The 22,927-nt window shown below is 37.6% G+C and overlaps 1 protein-coding gene across 1 annotated transcript; it reads right to left on the bottom strand.

Annotated features, from left to right (window-relative positions):
- Window positions 1-15,185: 15,185 nt before the first annotated feature.
- On the bottom strand, window positions 15,186-15,875 carry LOC148871726 (uncharacterized). Its single transcript, XM_088970053.1, has one exon. It carries the CDS (start codon window positions 15,873-15,875, stop codon window positions 15,186-15,188), a length of 690 nt encoding a protein of 229 aa, XP_088826179.1.
- Window positions 15,876-22,927: the final 7,052 nt, after the last annotated feature.

Here is a 22,927-nt window from a genome sequence, read left to right as displayed (position 1 = left end):
TTCACCACCTTATCCAAACTTTTTGAAAGTTTGGATCAACATAAAGTTTCTGTACCAGTCCGACATCTTTGATTTCCATCAGAGAGAGTGCATCCTCGATCATTACCTTTGTCCGACAAAGAGGCTGATCCTATCACTATGATCACCCACTCAGATGAATTCTCGGACTGTCCCAACATACCCAGGTTTTGACCTCATCTAAGGATCTCACTGATTGTTATATCAAAGATTGCCCAATCCAAAAGCTAGTGCAGTATCATAATCGAGTCTTGCGGTTAGGCATAACATTCCTATTTTGCCCATTAATCACCATCATCCAGGGCAATACTAGAATTCTGGTCCAGTTCAGGGTTTCAAGTAAACCTACACAGTATGTACCTCAGGTCTCACCCTAGCAGCTGAAACAGGATACCCCAACCAACTTGGCAGCACATTAGTGTCAGCTTTATCGGGATAGATCTCCCCAGATCGATCCATCGGCTGTGAACATTCTAAACTAACACGAGTCTCATATGTGTCCAGTTTAAGGGTATTAAATAGAAACACACCATAATAACATGAATCAAATATGTACTTTATTCATTTACATTAAATGCCATAAGGTATATCATTCTAATCTTGCCTTTTGTTCTTTTTCTTCATGCTCTTGCTGCTTTACCCTGTTCGATTTGTAATTCTTGGATTTGATCAAGATTTGATCTTGATATTGTTTCTTGCTAGAAGAAACAATTTAGAAGCTGTGCTCACTGTCCCATTTGATTCTTGCTGAAGAATCACAAGTTCTTGGTGAAGAACTACCTACTGATCCTACCTCATCGTAAGTTGTGTCATATTCAGTGGAGGGAGGATTTTGTACACTCTTTGGGCATGAACATCTATGTTGGAAGGAGAATTCTTGCAATGATTCCGTATCAGGTATATCTCTCCTTAATTTTGGCTTTAGATTTGGTCCGGTTAGGTTATAAGAATGAACCTTGAAAATGCAGTTTTCTAAATTGGGAATAGGATTCCCGGATGGGAATAAAGAAATTTTTGAAATTTTTTCCAACCTTCTTATAGGGTTCAGCCTTCCATATGATGGATCTCCCATCCCCTTCAGTGGTATCAGAGCCAGGTTCAAGTCTTGAACCAAATTGGATCAGATCTGAATCTGCACAAATGGGCAAAAGGCGTTCTACCCGATTTACATAGTTAGCATTTTTTTCTAGAATTTGGTTCCTAGATTATGGGTGGATGATCTGGAAAATAAATGTTTATTATTCTGTCATATTTATATAATTGTTCTGTGAATGTTTCTTGAATATTTGGGCTACACATATGATGGAGATCGAATCTTTATGGTGCCAAGAATGGCAGACCCTACGATTTCTTTTCTATTCAGTTTGGTTTGTAAATAAAATTTTCTTATTTTTAGACAAATTGTATAGGAATTCGATGTGATTTAATTATAGAAAAATTAGGTTTTTCTATTTTATTTCATATGGAGATTGCTGGAGGGCGCAATAAAGGAGAAGAAGATTTCGTAGAAACAAGTTCTGTGATATGCGATTTTGTAGATATCAATTCTGCTATCTGCGATTATCTATTCTTTGCAGGTTTGTAGGATATCTAAGAAAATCACAATGCAAACCTCTGATTTCAGTTTCTTGATAATTTGATTGTCTTAAATTAATTTATTTTTTAGATCATTATTCTTGAATTAAATCTTGAATTGGACACCAAACTTTAATATGATAAAGTTGAATCAACCCTGATTTAGCTACATGGGCCAAACTGCCTTTTGCAGTACATCCCATGTACCTAGCTAAAGTTATATGATAACATTATGGGCTTTATTTAGTTGATACTGATTTAATCTAAATAATTAAGGGTTTGATAGTTATTTTAATTGATTGGATCAATTTGTTTCATGCATGTGATGTATGGATGTATGATGTGCTACGTACATGGGCCATAAGTACTTGGCCCATGATTATTTTGATAGTGGCCCTATCACACAACATGATTGAATGCACATCTTTTCCATGGTGTCCATAAGATCATTGGATGATCTCCCCATTTGGTGGGCCCCACATCAGCTTCCTCCCGAAGAGGAACCGTGTGGAACCCTAGCTGTTTAGGGCCCATTTAAATATGGCTTTGAGAAAGTCAGTGGGAGCCGCTTTGGTTTGACCTAAATAAAATTAGGGCGTAATATTTTATTCTCTCCACTGAAATATGAGTGCATGTGATAGGGAGATTCATATGATGAATTCTCTAAAGGCCTTCTATCATTAGCATGAAGATGGGTCATTCAGTAATGAGGAAATGCACAATAAAACTAGACTATCCATTTGCGGCTGGATCTGTTGGATTGTTTCATAAGATGATAGGGGCGTCATAGACTGATGTGGGAAGGGCCTATTCTAAAATGGAAGACTTTCTCACGGTACCTTGGCATTCATGAATATGGTGGGTAAGCACTTACTGGACAGAAAGGTTTAACCTAAAATGGCAATAAACCTTGTTTGATAGAGGCCAAAGGAAAAGCTCATGAGATGAGTGGATGTGATCATTCACAGAAGGTGGTGGGGTTATGTAACTGAAACAGTAGGCTCCATGCACTCTATATGGCTTTCCACATTTGCAGAGATATAGTTCGTAGTCTCCATCACAAAGATAGGAAGAAAATCTCAGAAATGAACAAATGGAAATGAAACATAGATTAAAAGTCATATCTATGTAGATATGATGGGTTGTCGAAGCCCTCAAAATTAATGCTAGTCCCACAATAAAATTTTTATAGTAATAGTGGTATTACGTCGAATCCCACAGGGAGCTAAGGAATAATTTCCTAGCCGAATGCACAATATAATAGAGTGGGAAAATTAAATAATTAAAATTTCTAAAAGAACAAGAAAGCAATAGCAATACCAAACAAGAGAAATCAGTCTTACCGAATTCTGATTCAAGGGTTCGGACTTAGTCAATTGGTCATCGATCATAGGTAGATTTCAGCAGTCTTGCAATTCAAGCATTTAACCTTAGATTTATTAGGATAGCCATAATAAACCTGGTGTTTTCCTAAATCAGCTGACCAAACCTAGCATTTGATCAACACTTATCACTAATCGACTGGGTACAATAGCGCTCCATATTAACTAGTGATAGCATTAAACTTTGTGAAAACAGTTAAACCAAAATAACAATAATTGAGATAGTTGCAATTATCGAATCTTGTTCCATTGATTCCCTTTAGGTTAAAACATGTCAAAACATTGGTCAAAGGCTGTTATGAACAATTGACCCAGAAAGATATTAACCTAATTGCTACTTGTACCACTATTTGTGACAATTACAAATCACCAAACCATGGATAGTAGTAGGAAAATCAATATTAACTAATTTGTCAGACTAATTAACATTAATGTCCATAGAGAATAAGCACAAGAATCAATGAATAGTTGAATTAAAAAGCAAGAACTTGAATTAAATGCAGAACCTCACGATGACACAATCGAACTTCCCCCCTTGAACCAGAAAAGAAAAGCTTAGCTACTCATGATTCTCGAATCCTCAAGGCTTTGCTTCTCAGAAGGATGAACTGATCTTTCTTGATTGAGTTGCTTGATGCTTGATTGATGGATTGTTGGCTTGATTCCTAAAGCTAGAACCCCCCCCCTTATAAAGCTTTAGGAGAAGGGGCTCTCTCCAACTCCCTTTAGGAGATTAACTTTAAAATTAGAAAGTCCTAATCTGATCTACTTCTATCCTATCCTATCTAGTAATCTCAATCTCTTATCTTTTTAGGATTACAATTGAAATTTAAATCTGATAAGACTCTTCATTCTTGAATTCAAGTTGGGCTTCTTTAATAACTTGGGCCGCTACAAGTCTCTTATGCGAATTTGAGCTTCAGCTGAGGGCTGGGCTTTACTCAAAAACTGTTCCAACTTCTGGTCTGACTTTGACCTCAATTCGAACCGAATATGTCAAAACACATGAGAGTTGTGGGCCTTTCCCTTATCTTTCCAATGCATCTTGAATCATCCAAATCGGAGTCCGGGATTGGGGGTTATGCCCAAATTACTGAATGGTGCCGAAACTGTGCAAAATCATCCGAATTGCCCTGTTTTCTTCCAATTGCCTTCTTTCTTTCCCTAAATCAAAATACAAGAGTAATGAGTCCACTTAAGTGCTAAATTAATGTAAAAGAGTGAATATTAGGGGACAAAAATAGGGTTCTTTTTGGTCTCATCAAGATAACATAAATCAAATTGGGTTGTAGACTAATATTTGCTTTGCCTTTTATCAGAAATGACAAATGGACAATTTGCCAAATTATTGGATGATAATAAGCTTAAGGGCCCAAATTACGCTGACTGGTATTGTAACGTTGTGCTGGTTCTAACATCCGAGAAATTGGACAAAGTTGTTAAAAACCCTACTCTGGATTTTCCGGGTGATAGGGCTTTTGAGGCCCGTAGGAGGGAATATCAAGAATGGGAAGAGAAGAACTCTCTTGCCCAGTGCTGCATCATAGTCTCCTTAGACAATCAGATATAGCGACAATTTGATCAGATCAAAGTGTCAAAGGATATCTTTGATAGTCTAAGGACAATGTATGAAGAGCATAATCGTTCCCACGAGATTTAACAAAATAAGTATTAGACCTACAGCCTTCCCTAATTTTTGGACAATCGAATTTCAGATTTAAGAGTAAAAGCTATTGAAAAATTGAAAAAGAAAACAAGAGCAAGAGTACCAATACTGAAGTATGCAACGATTGACTGAATTCGCTAGGACCTTTCTTCTGCCTAACCATTCCAATGAATAGCAATAGATGAGATTATCCAAGATAATTTATCATTCCCATAAGCTGAAGTTTTTCCAATTTTATTCAATATTCTTTCTCAAGATACATCAAAACTACTTCTATCAGGTAACCCCTCGATCTCTCGACTAGAGTTCTCAAGATAGAAAGACATTAAGTTCAAGGAAAAACTATTACATTCAGATGATTCATGCATATATACCCCTATATACCATTCAATTCACACCATGACTAATTTGGTCTGCTATATGAATTTCTCTCTCGATTCATTCACATAAACCTAATCAATTAAGAGATGGTCACTCCTAATAGCATTAAGCAAGATAACTCATAGACTATATGGAAATCATGATCTTCAAAAAATTAGAATAAAAATATATTCGTTGTTATGATTAGGCTTTCCACAGCCCTAGCTATAAATAAATCAGTTCATACTAGAGGAAATAAAGCAAACAAGAAGAAAGAAAGAATTCATGATATCGCCCTTGGAGTTGAGATTTCCTCTTCACCTTGCTGCCACCTCCTTCTTGCAGTCTTCTTGCTTGATAGATTGGTTGCTCCTCCACTTCTTGATACCTCTCTAGTCCACCCCCATCCCTTTATATAACTTAAAGGGGAGGGGGTGGTCTCCAACTCCTTCTTGAAGTTTATCTTTCAAAAATAGAAAGTCCTAATCTAATCCTAGTCTTATCTCTTATCTAGTAATCTCAATCTCTTTATCTTTCTAGGGTTACATCACAAATTTAAATATGACAGGACTCTTCTCAGTTTCTTGTTCTTGCATTCGTATTAGGCTTCATTTGCGAATTGGGTTGCTGCAAAGCTTCTCTGCAAGTTGGGCTTCTGCTGTGAATTGGGCATTCCTACAAAATTTCCCCGACATAGGGCCCAGATTTAACCTCGATGCAGGATGAATTTATGAAGAATGAAAATTATATCTTTCTCTCTTCTCTTTCTAGTGAGTCTTGAATCAGCCCAATCGGAGCTTGGATACGAGAGTTAGGCCCAAATTACTGAACAATACCGAAATTGTGAAAAATCATCCGATTTGCCTTGCATTTCTCATGATGCCTTCTTTCATGCCCTGAACCGGAATACAAGAATAATGAGTCCAATTAAGTAATAATTCAGTATAAAGGACTGAATATTTGGGGATAAAAATATGATAATTTTTGGTCTCATCACACATCTATCTCCAAAGTCCAGGGTATCACTGGAAAAATGGTTTGGTTTGGAGTTTCAATCAAACCCACACTACATGTGCTTCGGGTCTCACCCTGGCAGTTGAGACAAGCTAGCCCAACCTTCTTAGTAGCACATTAGTGCCAGCCTTGGTAGGATAAACATCCCCAGGTCTATCCAATGACTATGAATATTGTAAACTAACACGAGTCTCATAAGTGTCTAGTTTAAGGGTATTACACATAAACACATCTTAACAATATGAATGAATTATGTACTTTATTCATTTACAATAAATGTCAATAAGTACATCAACCTGATTGGAGCTAAGGGCATAACTATCTAACAGGTATTGTACTCAATTGGGAAAAAATGGAAAGATTACAAGTCAGACTTGAAAGCCATGTACTATTATCCAATTACCCCTAATGAGGCAATATGAAATTGCCTAAAAGGGGTTCCTAGTGACCAATGATAGATTGTTGTCACTTTTTGGAACTTTGATGAGGGCAAGGTATTATCTTCTAATTATATTGATTAACCTATATTGTTTGAGTGTCGCAATATACATGGCCTTACACTTGTAATTTTTATAAAACTGTAGAAACAAAGTGTTATAGGTAGAGGAAATCAATGTCAACAAAAGTACACACACTCTAGGGGGACCAAGAGTAATGCAAGGTTGCTTCATGAGATGGCACTACAACCAATTTACTATACTACTATTTGAAAATGATGACAATGTCTAATGCTTAGTCTGGATATAGATGTAGGAAAACAGTGATGGGGCCCAACCAAGCAATGGAGTTGTGTGGATTGGAACACATACAAGAAAAGATGGGGTGCTTGTAGATGCAGAATCGGGAAGGGCATTGGTTGTATATTCAAATGGTGAACACAAACTCATATATAATGTTAATTATATGATTTTGTATAAAAACTCGTATTAGCCTCACACCAATTATGTTGTCTTTTGTAGGAACAATTCGAGGACCTGGCATCACAACGGGCCACAACATCTGGTGGGTCCTCAACCCCTAATGATGACAACTTTTATCAAATATTTGGAGCGGAACGGAATGGGTACCTGCGAACATATGGGTTGGGTGTTACTCCTTTCACTCTGAGCATGAGTTGTAGAAATAGAGCATTAGAGTCTACATCAACAAGAGGAGGCTATGGGCATGAGGATAGTGATGAACGATTCAGGTAGAAGATAGCCTTGAAAAGGTGACTAGGGCATGTAGTGATGTACAACGCCAGGTGGGAAGGATAATATCCATACTTCCTAAAAATCTTCAGGGCATGCTAAACAATGATCATGATTTTCCTTCAAGAGGCATAAAACATTAAAATTGCGCCTTCCTTAAAATCTTTAGGGCATTGCAATCTAGAACATCAGAACCGCAATTGCTTTCAATTCCATTGCCATGTAGAACATTAAAATTGCACCTTCCTTTAGTTCCACCACATCTTAGAACATCAAAGTTGCACCTTCTTTCATCTTTATTGCAATCCAGAAGTTCAAAATCACACTTGAAAACCTGTTCATTGCACCTTCCTTCTTGCTCATCACACTCCACAACCTATTCATCGACCTTCCATCCTGCTCATCGGACTCTAAAACCTGTTTGTCGCACCTTCCTTCCTGTTCATCAAACCCTCCTCCTACTCATTGCACTCTTGAATATGTATATTGCACCTTCCTTCCTGGTTGTCGCACTCTAGAACCTATTCATCGCACCCTCCTTCCTGCTCATTACACTCAAGAACCTATTCATCACACCTTCCTTCCTACTCATCACACTCCAGAACTTGTTCATCACACCTTCTTTCTTGCTCAGCACACTCCTGAACCTATTCATTGCACCTCCCTTGCTTCTCGTTGCATTCCAGAACCTGTTCATCACACCTTCCTTCTTGCTCATCTCACTCCAGAACCTCTTCATCACACCTTTCCTGCTCATCAGACTCTAGAACCTGCTCATCGCACCTCAGAACCTACCCATCGCACCTTATTTCAGTCTTATTGCACCTAGAATACCCATACATAGAAGCCTTCAGTGAGAATAGGATAGAGGAACTATAATGTAATTGGGACGAGGACACCATGAGTGTTGCACTATGTGGTTTCCATCTTTAGAAGTATGATAAAATAATGAAGCCCAAACTATTTTAACCCGTTAAAAAAATAACAAAAAGAAAAGAAGATTTGATCTTCCATTAAATGACACTAAAACACCCTAAAAGTCATCGAAGGCAACACCTAGGCCCAAATTTCCAAATGTTATCCAAGTCTAAGCTAGATCCCAGGTAAGCTTCAACATATGAAAATCAAAACCAATTAAATAGAAAAAAACAAATCAAAATCAGATCTACAAGTTTCATCTAAGATTCAAACTACAATAATAAAAAGTTAAGGATAAGAAATCTAGGAGTTAAGACCAAAATCAAAACTACAATTATCAGAATCTGAAATCCATCTAAAATGACCATTTTTCGACTCCAAGTTTTCGTTCCCGATCTTGGATAAGTAGATGCATGACTCTATGAGCTCAACTCTTAAGAGGTAGCATTAAAAGGCCATTTGACCCCTTTTATTATCTATTTAGTGTCCATCTCTTGGCTAAGTAGATGCATGACACTATAAATTCAACTCTTTAAAAGCTGCATCATAACGCCACCTTGACCCATTTCGGGAGTATCTAGTAGATATATATGGTAAAGAGTCGAACCCTCCCTTAACCAATATAAAAGGATATTTCATTCCCTCAACTGAACTTAGGCCAAGTAGATGTTTGACTCTAAGAGTTACTCTTGACAAATAACATCAAAAGACTACTTAGACCTTCATACCTTTAAAACTTCAGGATGTTACGTAGGTACACATATGGTGTAGGGATTGATATTCCCTTAGCCAGTATCAAAAAGACATTCTCATGATCCTTCAAAAACTTTCAACCTCGAATATCTTTCTTGTTCTTCTCCAAATTGAGTATATGTTTGATCCAATGAATTTGCTCTCAAGGAGCAACATAAAAAAGGTTGTTGTTTCATAAACATGGTGCAAAACTAATTACTCTTGGCATTTCCTTAAAGTCTTAACCTTTTTCAAACCCAATAGTATTTTCTTAATTAGAACTTGATCCTAATTACACCGCTAGCTGCTTAAGTCCCAAAATTAATAATAAAAGATGAGGGAACAAATGTACCATATAACAAATGTACTTTTTCAATCTTATCGAAACCAACAAAGTTAATCAAGTTTGTTCAAACCTCAAATGGTTTTTCAAAGTTTCTTTGAACAATGGATTTTGTTTTCCAACTTCAAGTTTGACTTTGGTTTTCGCCTTCTAAATGTTTTTCCCAATTTTTAATAAAGGTCCACTAATTTAAGACATTTTCCTTGCATAATCTATCCTAGTTTCCTATAGATCCATGCACATCCTTGCTAGGTTCTCTTGACCCATTCCAAGGAAGCCATATTATCTAATTATCCATATAGCTAAGCTTCTTAGGAGCCCTCTAATAAATAGCTAACAACCATAGATTATGATAAATTCCTCCCTTTTGACCAACACTTGTGTAGATGGTTCAACTCTAGCACTTCACACCAAGTCTATTATCTCCACCTTACCCATAGCATCCTACACCCTCACAAGTTAGGTGTAACCTTGACCCATTCTTGCTTTGGATCCAAGATCTAGTTAGCCAAGTCATAGCAACCTTAATAGCTCTAGGTGCATAGTAGGGGCAGATCGGCTTTGAAGTGGTTTTTTTGTTGTTTTTTTTTTTTCGCACTTCAGCATTTTCATGATCATATCGCATGTCATCACATATTGCATTCCTAGAACTAGTCCTTAGCCCACACTAGTCTATTCCCACCTATTAAATGCCTACAACCTAGATTGATGCCCTCATAGAACCATCAATGTAGACCCTTCAGACAAATAAATTTTAGACTAGACTAGCTCTAATAGAATAGAACAAAGCAACACAACACCATTCAAACACATTTAAGTAATGATAGAACCCTTTCAGGATCGTAATGGAGTAACTCTCCCATTGGGCAAGAATTGTTGATTGTACTCTACCAAGAAGAGTTGGCTAAAATGAAGGAAGACATGAAGGACATATGAGCATTCCAACTAGGAGATAATTGAGTTCAATGCTTTGTGCCCTCACCCCAACCTTTACATTCTTAAAAATGTTAAAATCCCAAAATTCTACAAGTACGATGGATCTAGTTGTCCTAGAGCTCATATCCTTCTTTATTGTACGGACATGTTTCAGATTGGATTTGATGAAAGATTGTTAGCTCAACTATTTTCTAAGAGCCTAAAAGGAGTCACTTTGGATTGGTACAACTAGCATAACCTAGACACTCAGAGGACATGGAGCAAATTGACAGAACAATTTATCAAGAGATTTGATTTCCACCCATTGCTGACATGTGGTGATCTAGAACACCATACTTAAGGACCAAATGAAAACTTTGCTGAGTATTTGAAATGATGGAAGATTACATGTATCAAAGTAAATGAACCCTTGCAAGAGAATGAAGCAATTAAGATTTTCATCTACAATCAAAGAACCTTTCTATTCATTAATGATTGGACAAGCTTTCTAAGACTTTTATCAATTGCAAAAGCCTAGTGCACACATCAAATGGGGAATTAAGCACGAGAAAATCCACCAAGCATCCATGAATCCATTAGTTGAGATTAAAGAACCTATTGTAGATGCCATCATATATCAACCTGTTAGATAGTTATGTCCTTAGCTCCAATCAGATTGATGTATCTTTTGACATTTATTGTAAATGAATAAAGTACATACTTGATTCATGTCATTGTGGCGTGTTTTTGTGTAATACCCTTAAAGTAGACACTTATGAGACTCGTGTTAGTTTAGAATCTTCACAGCCATTGGATAGATCATGGGAGATTTATCCTATCGAGGCTGACACTGATATGCAACCAAGTTGGTTGGGGTGGCTTGTCTCAGTTGCTAGGGTGAGACCTGAGGTACATGTAGTGTGGGTTTTTTTGAAACCCTGAATCGGACCAAAATTCTAGTATTGCCCTAGACATTGGAGATAGGTGGGAAAAATAGGAATGTTACACCTAACCCTTAGACTCGATTATGATACTGCACTAGGTGTTGGATTAGGCTATTTTTGAAGTGCCAATCAGTGAGATCCTTAGAGGGGGTCAAAACCTAGGTATGTTGGGGCAGTCCGAGAATTCATCTGAGTGGGTGATCATAGTGACAAAATCAACCCCTTTGTCAAATAAAGTGAATGATTGGGGATGCACTCTCTCTGATGGAAACCTAAACTGCCAGCAGTTGATTTCAACTGTTGAAATTTGGTTTTTGCAAAATATATTTATATAGAGATATACATACATATATATATATATATATATATATATATATATATATACATGTACATACATGTATATATATGTATATATATATATATAAATGTACATACATGTATATATATATATATATATATATATATATATATATATATATATATATATAAATATTATGATTTCAAAATGTTTGCAAAAGGTTTTAATTCCCAGGATCCATGTGAGTAGAGAGTATAGCATTGTTCCTTGTAGCTGATGGAGAGGTCCTCTCTTGTTAGGCAGTGTTTGATCATTATGGGTTAAGAGGTTTAGTGTAAGACCATTGAGGGTAATACCTAATGGGCTGATCTTGCTTTTGCCCATAGTCCTTTGGTTTTCATAAGGTGGCTGGACCCAAGGACCATTTAGTGTAAATGTTGGGCCCACTAAGAGTCCATAGTGATGGATTCAGGGGTTCATTGTCTCCTACAGTGAATTTGGTTAGGCCTTGTAACAAAGGCTAGGATGAACCTATGTGGCTGATGTATAGATCAATGTTTGGGTTTCACGCCATACAAAGAAAGCCAACTGGGCAACAGGTTAAGAGGTTAAGTGAGCACATAAACTTAATGGGTTTAATGCCCAATTTCAAACTGAGTTAATTAGATTAATTAAATAGGGGCAGATCTGGGTTTGGATTAGTAGATAAGGATAAGAGGATAAGTCTTATCCACTTAAAGAGTCTAGATCCAAATAAAGATTTGGATCAAAAAACTTCTAATTTGATTAGGATTAAGCTGATCTTGTATTGCAGATAAGATAAGGGATTATCCTTATCACTTAAAAAGTCTAGATCCAAATAAAGATTTGGATCAGGAAACTCATAATTAGATTAGGATGTTGTCTCTTTAAGGCTATAAATAAGAAAGTAGGGCGGACACGAAAAAGACACCAGATACAAGACAACAAATTATAGAGTTCTTCCCTGTTCTTACCGCCCCTACCCAGTTCGATCTCTAGTTATGGGAGTGGTCAAGAATTGTTCTTGATATTGCTTCTTGGTAGAAGAAGCAATATGAAGTCGTGCTCAAGCCCTCTACTCCATTCTTGTCGAAGAATTCGGTTCTTGTTGAAGAGTCATCCTACTGATCCGGCTTCACCACACTGGAAGTGGGTTTTGGTTATTTCTTAGGGTGTGAGCACCTTCATTGGGAGTTACTGCTACTTCGAATCAGGTATATCTCTCTCCCATTTGGTTTCAGATCTGGTCCGATTTGGTTCAAGATTGATATTTGAAAATGCAGTTTCTAAAATAGGGAATGTGATTCCCAAATGGGAGAGAGAGAAATTTTTGAAATTTCGCCCAGCCTTCCTGCTGGGTTCGGCCATCCATATGATGGATCTCTCATCGCTTTAGTGGAATCAAAGCTAGGTTGAAATCTTGAACCAATGTAAACCAGATCTGATTCTGCGCTAATGGGCAGAAGGCATTCTACCTGATTTGTGCAGTTAGCGTTTTTGGGTGAATGACATGAAATTAAATCTCTATTAATATAGTTTATATTTATAATTATTCTATATATTTTTCTTGGATTTTAGGCCATTCATATGGTGGAGATCGAATTCTTTTATTGACACAAGAAATCTATGCACTTGCTGATTTATTCTATTCATTCTTGGTCTGTAATTAATTTTATTTTTTTTTAATTTTTAAATGGAATGTATAGGAATTTGAATCTGATGTAATAATAATAGAAAAATTAGGTTTTCTAATTTTATTTCATTCGAAGACAAAGCAAAACGTACAAAGGAGAGAATTTTGCAGATTCGGGTTCAACGATCTGCGATTTATAGTTTTGGAAACTGCATACTATGAACTGATCTTTGTTTTGTAGGGTAGCAGTCTTACAAACAACCCTCTTACTGATTCTTGATTGCCATGCATTAGTTGTTTAATTCCAGATCATCTTGAATTGAATCTTGAATTTATTATCAAACCCTAGACCCACTCGAACCAGATTGGACCAAACTGGTTGGACTGAATTTGTGGTTCGATGGGGACTGTTCTTAGCTCTAAAATTTCCTTCATGGGCCAAGGAATTGATGGTTAATTGCAAGATGCAATTCAGCCCAATTCGCATTCAGTAGCATTCTTTTCTCTCTAGCAGTCATTCTTCTTCAATTTTCTTTCAGGGGTTCGAACCCTTATCCTCTCTTTTTCTTTTCTTTTTATACCTTTCCTCTTCAACCTTTTCTCCTCTCTAAAGGCAGCTGCCTTTTCTCTCTTCTCTAGGGCTGCAAATTGGGCTGTGTTCTTAGTGGGCTGAAATAATGTTGGAAGGAAAACTGATGGGCCGAATTGTTGTTCTCCCATAAGGTTTCGGTTAGGCTGCAGTTGGGCCTCTCTCCTAGGTGGGCCGAAGTGTTATCCTCTTGATTTCAGTTGGGTCTTACTCTTTGTGGGCCGAAGTGCTGCTCTTATCTCCCTATCAATGTGTCTTTATGCTATCTTCACCCTAAGTTGTCCCAAATTGGCTCAAAACCTTTGTCTTTGGCAATTAGTTACCTGAAAAGTGACAAAACATCCGAGTGCATTGAATTAACCATAGAATCTCAACAATTAAACCTAAAACATCCCAAGTTCTTATGAATAACTTAAGCTTATCAAATTCCCCCACATTTGAATTGTTACTTGTCCCCAAGTAACAAAGACACAGATCAAGCAAAATCTTTGCAAAAGATTAAAATTAAACACAACTATGCTCGGTTTACTATGTTAATCACAAGAGTCTCACTAATGCACTGCCCATGTTTTAATTAAGATCACACAAGTCAACTAAATTCAGGATAAATCACCAACTCACAATGTAAATTCAAAAAAATTCAAGAGACATCAATATGAGTATATGAACACTTTATAAACACTTAATAATAAGCAACTAAACTAGATTGTCAACAAAAGAAATTACAAACGCAAATTCAAATGCCATGGATTTTACCAACTAAATAGCATAGAGTCACCAACAAACACATGAGATCTTGAAGGTCAGCCTTTTTCTTTTCTTTTTTTTTTCTACAAGAACCCCCACACTTGAGCTTTTCAGTACATCACTTGTGGGGCATTTTATTATTTCCTAAGATATTAATATGCCTTTTAACGCAAATACAAATGTGGGTGACGAATGCACCTGGTTACTCAACATATAATATACTTAGAATGCTTTGCATACTCTTATTCTCAGTCGTCGTTTTACGCAAAAATCGACATTTGTGGTGAAGATTCCCAGTTACTAAGCAACCAAAAACATTGGAGTAGACACATTTAATTTAATTGACCTTAACTCATGTCTCAGAATTAAATAATTTGACTTCCATTACAATTACAATCAATAGCATCCAAAGGAGTAAATGTAACTTCATTCATCAATTACCTTTCCAAACTACCCATTAATCCACATCTCAAAAGTATCATACACACCAAATTGACTTCCTAAACTTATGCAATTTACATTACAACTTAGTAAATTCACCCTGAATTATTTTAACTTGATACGTCCTAAAAATAGCATGAGTAGCATTCTTTCATTGACTCTAAAAATGATTAACACTATTAGTACCGAGCATAGTTCACACAATTTCTGCAAAAATTTTGCTTTGCCTAGAACAGAGAAATTCAAAAGAAAAGACAACCACAATTAATAAAGAAAAGACTGCTGCTATTAATAAAACATCACACCTAATCCCCCCCCCCCCCACACACACTTATGCATGGCATTGTCCCTAGTGACAAAATAAATAATCGGAAATGGAAACTCCCTTGTATGGCAGTGTCAAATTAGCTCAATATGGGACTCTATCTCCCTTTCTCTAAGCACTTCACCTTGAAAGTATGGCTTGCAATGGTGACCATTCACCTTAAAACACTCTCCTTTCGAGTTTTCCAATTCACGAGCACCATGAGAAAATGTCTGAGTGACTGTGAACGGTCCACTCCATCTCGACTTCAGCTTTCCTGGAAACAATTTCAAAAGTGAGTTAAACAACAAAACCAAATTACCTACCTGGAAGTCCTTTCGAACAATATGTGCATCATGCCATCTCTTTGTCTTCTCCTTGTATAGCCTAGCATTCTCATATGCCTGTAGTCTAATCTCATCTAACTCATTAAGCTGTAACATTCTCTTTTCACCTGTAGTCTTCATATCGAAGTTCAGTGCCTTAATTGCCCAAAAGGCTTGGTGTTCCAACTCGACAGGAAGGTGACATGCCTTGCCATAAATCAACCTATAAGGGGACATACCAATAGGGGTTTTGTAAGCAGTTCGATACACCCATAAAGCATCATCAAGCTTAACAGTCCAGTCTTTCCTTGACCCATTGACAGTCTTCTCCAAAATCTTCTTGAGTTCCCTATTAGATACCTCGACTTTCCCACTAGTCTGGGGGTGATAGGGTGTAACAACCCTATGATAGACATTATATTTCTTGAGGAGAGAATCAAACTGTTTGTTGCAACCCATCATTGACGATAGCTCTAGGAACTCCAAATCTCGAGAAAAGCTTCTTCAAGAATTTAATCACTACCCTAGTATCATTGGTGGGGGATGCAGCCGCTTCAACCCACTTGGAGACATAATCCACTCCCACCAAAATGTAATGGTTCCCCTATGAGGATGGGAAAGGACCCATGAAGTCAACTCCCCACACATCAAAAAGTTTGATCTCCTGAATAGAAGTTAATGGCATCTCATTTCACTTGGAGATATTTCCCACTCGCTGGTAGTGATCACATCTAGCAATAAACCCTCTAGAGTCCTGAAATAATGTATGCCAGAAAAAACCACTCTCTAGAACCTTGGCAGTTGTCTTTGTTGCACCAAAATGACCACCATATGCTGAGCCATGGCAATGAATAAGAATGTCAAGCATCTCTTCCTCAGGCACACATCTCCTAATGGTTTTATCACCACAAATCTTGTAAAGGTAAGGATCCTCCCAGAAGTAATGCTTAGCTTCCAACAAAAACCGCTTTTTTTGCTGATAAGTCAAATTTGGAGGTAGGATACCGCAAGCTAAATAATTTGCCAAATCTGCATACCAGGGTGCACTCAAATGTTGAATAGCTGGAAGGAGTTCATCTAGGAAGTTCTCATTGATCTCAGGCTCATCATCTCTTTTCTCAACACCCTCCAACCTAGACAAGTGGTCAGCTACTACATTCTCTGATCCTTTTTTATCTCTGATCTCAATATCAAATTCTTGAAGGAGTAAAATTCAGCGAATGAGTCATGGCTTTGCATCATTCTTGGCAAAAAGGTACCTGAGAGCAACATGGTCAGTATAAATTATTACCTTAGAGCCAAGAAGATATGATCTGAATTTGTCCACTGCAAACACCACTGCTAACATCTCCTTCTTGGTAGTTGTGTAATTGAGAGGGGCATTTGCCAAAGTTCTTCTTGCGTAATACACAACATGCATCTTCTTATCCTTCCTTTGCCCTAGCACAACTCCAATAGCTTGATCACTGGCATCACACATAATCTCAAAAGGCAAAGACCAATCTGGTGGTGAGATGATTAGTGCAGATACTAAAGCTAATTTTAACCTGTGAAAAGCATTCAAACATGCATTATCAAACTCAAAAGGGACATCTTTAATCAGCAAATTAGTAAGAGGTTTAGTAATAGATGAGAAATCATTAATAAATTGCCTATAAAAGCCAGCATGGCCTACAAAACTCTTACTACCTTTACCAATGTAGGAGGTGGCAACTTTTCAATGATCTCTGTTTTAGCTCTGTCAACCTCAATACCTTTGCAAAAAATTTTGTGGCCCAAAACTATGCCTTCCTCTACCATAAGGTGGCACTTTTCCCAGTTTAGAACAAGGTTAGTCTCCTTACATATTTTAAGAACCCTGTCAAGGTTAACCAAACACAGATCAAATGAATCACTAAAAATAGAAAAGTCATCCATGAATACCTCCATTATGTCTTCAATCATGTCAGAGAAGATGGCATCATACACCTCTGAAAAGTAGCTGATGCATTACACAACTTGAAAAGCATTTGCCTATAAGCAAAAGTGCCATATGGGCATGTAAAAGTGGTTTTCTCTTGATCCTCTAGAAAAATAAAAATATGGTTATATCTAGAATAGCCATCCAGAAAGCAATAATAGGCATGACTTGCAATTCTCTCCAACATTTGGTCAATAAAAGAAAGAGGAAAATGATCCTTCCTTGTTGCAGCATTCAACTTACGGTAACCAATGCACATGCGCCATCCATCAACTACCTACTTAGAAATAAACTCACCATCTTAGTTTTTCACAACAGTCATACCACCTTTCTTGGGTATACACTGAACAGGACTGACCCAAGAACTATCAGAAATAGCATAGATAATACCTGCATCAAGAAGCTTGACAATCTCTTTCTTCATTACTTCATGTGTGGGTTCAATTTTCTTTGCCTCTCAGCTGTGGCATGAAATCCATCCTCCATGTGAATCTTGTGCATCACAATAGAAGGGCTAATACCCTTTATGTCAGAAATCTGCCAACCTAAGGCCTTAATCCTATGCCTTACCACATTTAACACTTTTTGTTCCTGCTTATTCGATAGTTTGTTTGAGATAATAATAGGCAAGGTATTATCATCTCGCAAGAATGCATACCTCAAATGTGATGGTAAAAGTTTCAAATCAAGCTTAGGTGGCTGCTCAATAGAAGGAGGAGTGGGGTTAGCACTTCTTACCAGTAATTCAGGTTTAGCAAAAGGTTCAGTGTCACAAGCATTTCCATCCGCTGCATCATCTTCAAAATATTGTTCTACTTCACTAACTTGACACATTTCTTTCACACATGTATCGATCACATCAATTCTCATACAAAGTTCTTCCTCCATAGGATGCTTCATAGCCTTGGACATGTTAAACTCCACTTTGTCATCACCAATTCAAAGGGTCAGCTTTCCTTCATACACATCAACCAAGGATTTCCCTGTATTTAGAAACGGTTTGCCAATGATCAAGGTGCAATCACGGTCCTCCTCAAAATCAAACACAACAAAGTCCACAGGAAATATAAACTTGTCCACTTTCATGAGTACATCCTCAATCATGCCATGAGGTTTCTTGATGGAATGATCCGCCAGTTGCAAAGTCATCAAGGTAGATTTCACTTCTCCCAGGCCAAGTTTCCTGAAAATAGACAAAGGCATCAAATTAATGCTAGCACCTAAATCACACAAACACTTAGGAAACTCAATGCTACCAGCAACAAATGGAATTGTAAAACTCCCTAGGTCTTTCAATTTGGCAGGCATCTTGCTGGTGATGATTAAACTGCACTTTCAGTCAATGGGACAGTTTGGTCATCCTCCCATCTCCTCTTATTATTGATGATCTCCTTAATAAATTTAGCATATTGAGCCATTTGGGTAAGGGCCTCAGCAAAAGGAATATTAATTTGCTGCTTCTTAAAAATATCCAAAAATTTGGAAAGTCGTTGTTCAGTCTACTGCTTCTTCAGTCTTTGAGGAAAAGGGATTCGTGTGACATAGGGTGAAGGTTGGGCATTAGAGTGATTCTCCTTGTCACCTTGGTTCATCTCTGACTTATCACTGGTTTCTTCATCATAGATTTCAGCATTGGTTGATGAAAGACTCTCAACATCTGTACCTGTCCTCTTACTTTGCACATCTTGCTTTGGCTCCAACACTTTCCCACTCCTTAGTGAAATTGCTTTGAGTTGCTCCCTTGGATTAGTCTCAGTGTTGCTTGGTAAATTGCCTTTGTTCCTAGCCAAAATAGCATTGGCTAGTTAGCCTATTTGCACCTCCAAGTTGTGAATTGAAGACAAATAGATTTTTGCAATTTGATCAAATTTAGCTTCCATCCTTCTCTGCGCCTCATCCTGGCTGCTCATCTTACTACTCATCATGTCCATGAATTTATCTAGCTTGGCTTCAAAAGAAGTTGATCTATCCTATTGAGGATGTGGCTGGAATCCTGGTGGTCCTTGCTGTCTAGGCATGTTGTTATTTTGGAAACTGGAACTACCAGCATTGTTATTATTGCTACTCTATGAAAAATTGGGGTGGTTTCTCCACCCTGGATTATATGTGTTGGAGTATGGGTTGTTGCTCTGCCTTCCTTGGAATTGATTCCCCACAAAGTTGCATTGCTCCCTAAAATTTCCATCTGCAAGATTAAAATTTCCCACACAATAGTCAAAGTTGTTGGCATTGATGTTTGGCCTTGTAATACTTTGCTGCACACCATGCCATCCAGGCATAGCAAAATCTCTAAGAGTTCTCTCATTATCATGCCGATCTGCTTGGTTACCTCCATAATCCTCTGCCATCTCTAGAACCCTTCATTGCTGAGCTCCCCTGTTTTCTCTAACAAACTCAATTTCAGGTCTAAAAGGAAGAAGCTCTGGTTGTGAACTTCAAGTTCTTCGCATACGCCAAAACCGTACCTAAAGAAAGAATACAAACAAACAAGAGTTAGCAAAAACCAATAAATAACTACGCTTTAAATCAAGAGAAACTAAACAAACTATGGTGTTAAATAAAATTCACTCCCCAGCAATGGCGCCAAAAACTTGACAACTGCCCGCAAGAGTACGGAGTCATGCATGTAATATAGTAAGGAGTTCAGAATTGTTCCCATGAGGAATGAATTATTTAGCCACCTATTAATTTCTTCTCAACTTGTTTAAAGCAATAATCAATTTGGTTTGCGATTCACGAGGGTTGTCATATTCCAAGGTGTTTCCTTAAATCACTAGTCAATCTTCCTCAAGAGTCGATTAACTAAACCTATGTTCAATTAAATGGAATTACGATAAATGAATTCTCATTCTTTTAATTGAAATCCCCTTTTCATAAACACAAGCTGTCAATACACCTATATGGAAATCCTACCAACAATTGATATCTCTACCTAATTATTGGCCGAATAAGTGTTATTAGTTCCACCTCAATTATCTTCTCTCAATGAATAATCTTGATCAAAGAACGATTCATTGGTGATCAACCAATGACACATAATCAGGACAAATAGCACAATATAACAAGAACCTCATCGGTTTTATTAATGTATGAAATTTAATGCATGATCAAGTATTAGTCCCTAACAATAGAAACCTAGCCCCTCATGATATAATTAAGAACAAGCAAACTATCCAACTGAGGTGAAGTCAGTCTTGGGTTGGTGAAACCCTAATTTATGAGTAGCCTCTCTCGAGCACAACCCACCCTATCTCTGAATGACAATTCCTATATCTCTATCAGAAATCTAATCACCAAAGATGCATTAAAAACAAATAATTCACATGTCATCAATTCAGGTATGAATGATTGCCAACCGAACCATGCAATTTATCTCTAAGATGCATTCAGTCTGTTTTCTTGATTAGATGATCTAATTACCTAAACTCTTTCTTAAGTAATTCAAGTAATCCAAGATGCAAGAATAATTCGGCCAAGATTTGCTAAAAATTAATAACAAATCAGAATTAAAACTCATCATGGTTCGGATAAAAGAAAGAAAGAAGAAAGATTCAATAGAGAAACCTCAAGAAACCCTAATCGAATCTAGGTTACCAATGCAGAACCAAAGAAGAAGACAACTTATGAACCTTTGCATCAATCTTCGATCTCCTTGCTGTGATCCTCCTCCAATTCGCATTCAGCAGCCTTCTTTTCTCTCTAGCAGTCCTTCTTCTTCAATTTTCTTTCAGGGGTTCGAACCCTAATCCTATCTTTTTCCTTTTCTTTTTATACCTTTCCTTTTCAGCCTTTTCTCCCCTTTAAAGGCAGCCACCTTTTCTCTCTTCTCTAGGGCTGCGAATTGGGCTATGTTCTTATTGGGCCAAACTGATGTTGGAAGGAAAACTGAGGGGCCGAATTGCTGTTCTCCCATAAGGTTTCGATTGGGTTGTAGTTGGGCCTCTCTCCTTACATTTTCAAGGATTGTTCTTGAGTCCAAAACTGGACCAGATCTGAAACCAAAAGAGAGGACATGGATATACTTGATACTAAGTAGTAGTAAATCCCAATGAAGGTGTTCACGCCCAAGGAGAATGCCAAAACCCGCTTCCACCGAAGATGACACAATGTATAATGAAGTAGTATCAGCAAGATGGCTCTTCAACAAGAACCAGGATCCTTCAACAAGAATTGAACAGGGGCTGGTGAGCATGACTTCAGATTGTTTCTTCAGCCCAGAAACAATATCAAGAACCTTCTTGATCAATTCGTTAAGAGGATATCGAACAGGTAGGAATGGCAAGAATAGGAGAGAATTTTGCAGGTTGTTGTGCTATGTAATTGAGGAATTCGCCCCCTTTATTTATAGCCTTCTCAGGATCAGCCTCCTAATCCAATTAGGAGAGAGTTTCTTAATCCAAATATGATATTTTGATCTGGACTCTTGAATGGATAAGACTTATCTTATCCTTCAGCTAATCCCAATCAAATTATAAATCCTATCTCACCTCCTTTTAATTAACTAACTTAAGCCCAGTTCGAATTGGGATTTAGGCCCATTAAGCTTATGTGCTCACTTAACCTCTTAACCTGTTGCCCAGTTGGCTCTCTTTGTATGGCGTGAGACCCAAACATTGATCTACAAATCAGCCACATGGGTTCAGCCCAGCCTTTGTTACAAGGCCTGGCCGAATTCATTATAGGAGACAGTGAACCCCTGAGTCCATCACCATGGGCTTTTAATGGGCCCAACATTTACACTAGATGGTCCTTGGGTCCAACCACCTTATGAAAACCCAAGGATTATGGGCAGATGCAAGATTATCCCATCAGGTATTACCCTCAGTGGTCTTACACTTAACCTCTCAGTCCATAATGATCAAACACTACCTGACAAGAGAGGACCTCTCCTTCGGCTGCAAAGAACAATGCTGCACTCTTTACTAAGATGGATCCCAAGAATTAAAAACTTTTACAAACATTTTGAAACCATAATATATTTTGCAAAAACAAATTTTAACGTTTGAAATCAACTGCTGGCAGTTTAGGTTTTCCATCATAGAGAGTGCATTACCCGATCATTCACTTTGTCCAACAAAGGGGTTGATCCTGTCACTATGATCACCCACTCAGATGAATTCTTGGACTATCCCAACATACCTAGGTTTTGACCCCCTCTAAGGATCTCACTGATTGGCACATCAAAGTAGCCCAATCTGACACCTAGTGCAGTTTTGGCCATCTATCTCCAAGGTCTAGGGCAATTTTAGAATTTGGTCTGATTTAGGGTTTCAAGAAAAAACCCACACTGCATGTACCTCAGGTCTCACCATAGTAGTTGAGACAAGCCACCCCAACCAATTTGGTGGTACATTAGTGTCAGCCATGGTAGGATAAATCTCCCCTGATCTATCCAATGGCTATGAAAATTCTAAACTAACACGAGTCTCATAAGTGTCCAGTTTAAGGGTATTACACAAAAACACACCACAATGACAAGAATCAATTATGTACTTTATTCATTTACAATAAATGTTAAAAGATAGATCAATCTGATTAGAGCTAAGGGTAG

This window comes from Nelumbo lutea, chromosome 2, assembly GCF_056320005.1.
Source record: "Nelumbo lutea isolate HS-2025 chromosome 2, American lotus-T2T, whole genome shotgun sequence".
In the NCBI taxonomy this organism is placed as follows: Eukaryota; Viridiplantae; Streptophyta; class Magnoliopsida; order Proteales; family Nelumbonaceae; genus Nelumbo; species Nelumbo lutea.
The sequence above is the reverse complement of the archived record's forward strand: the minus strand, read 5'-3'. Positions and strand labels throughout refer to the sequence as shown.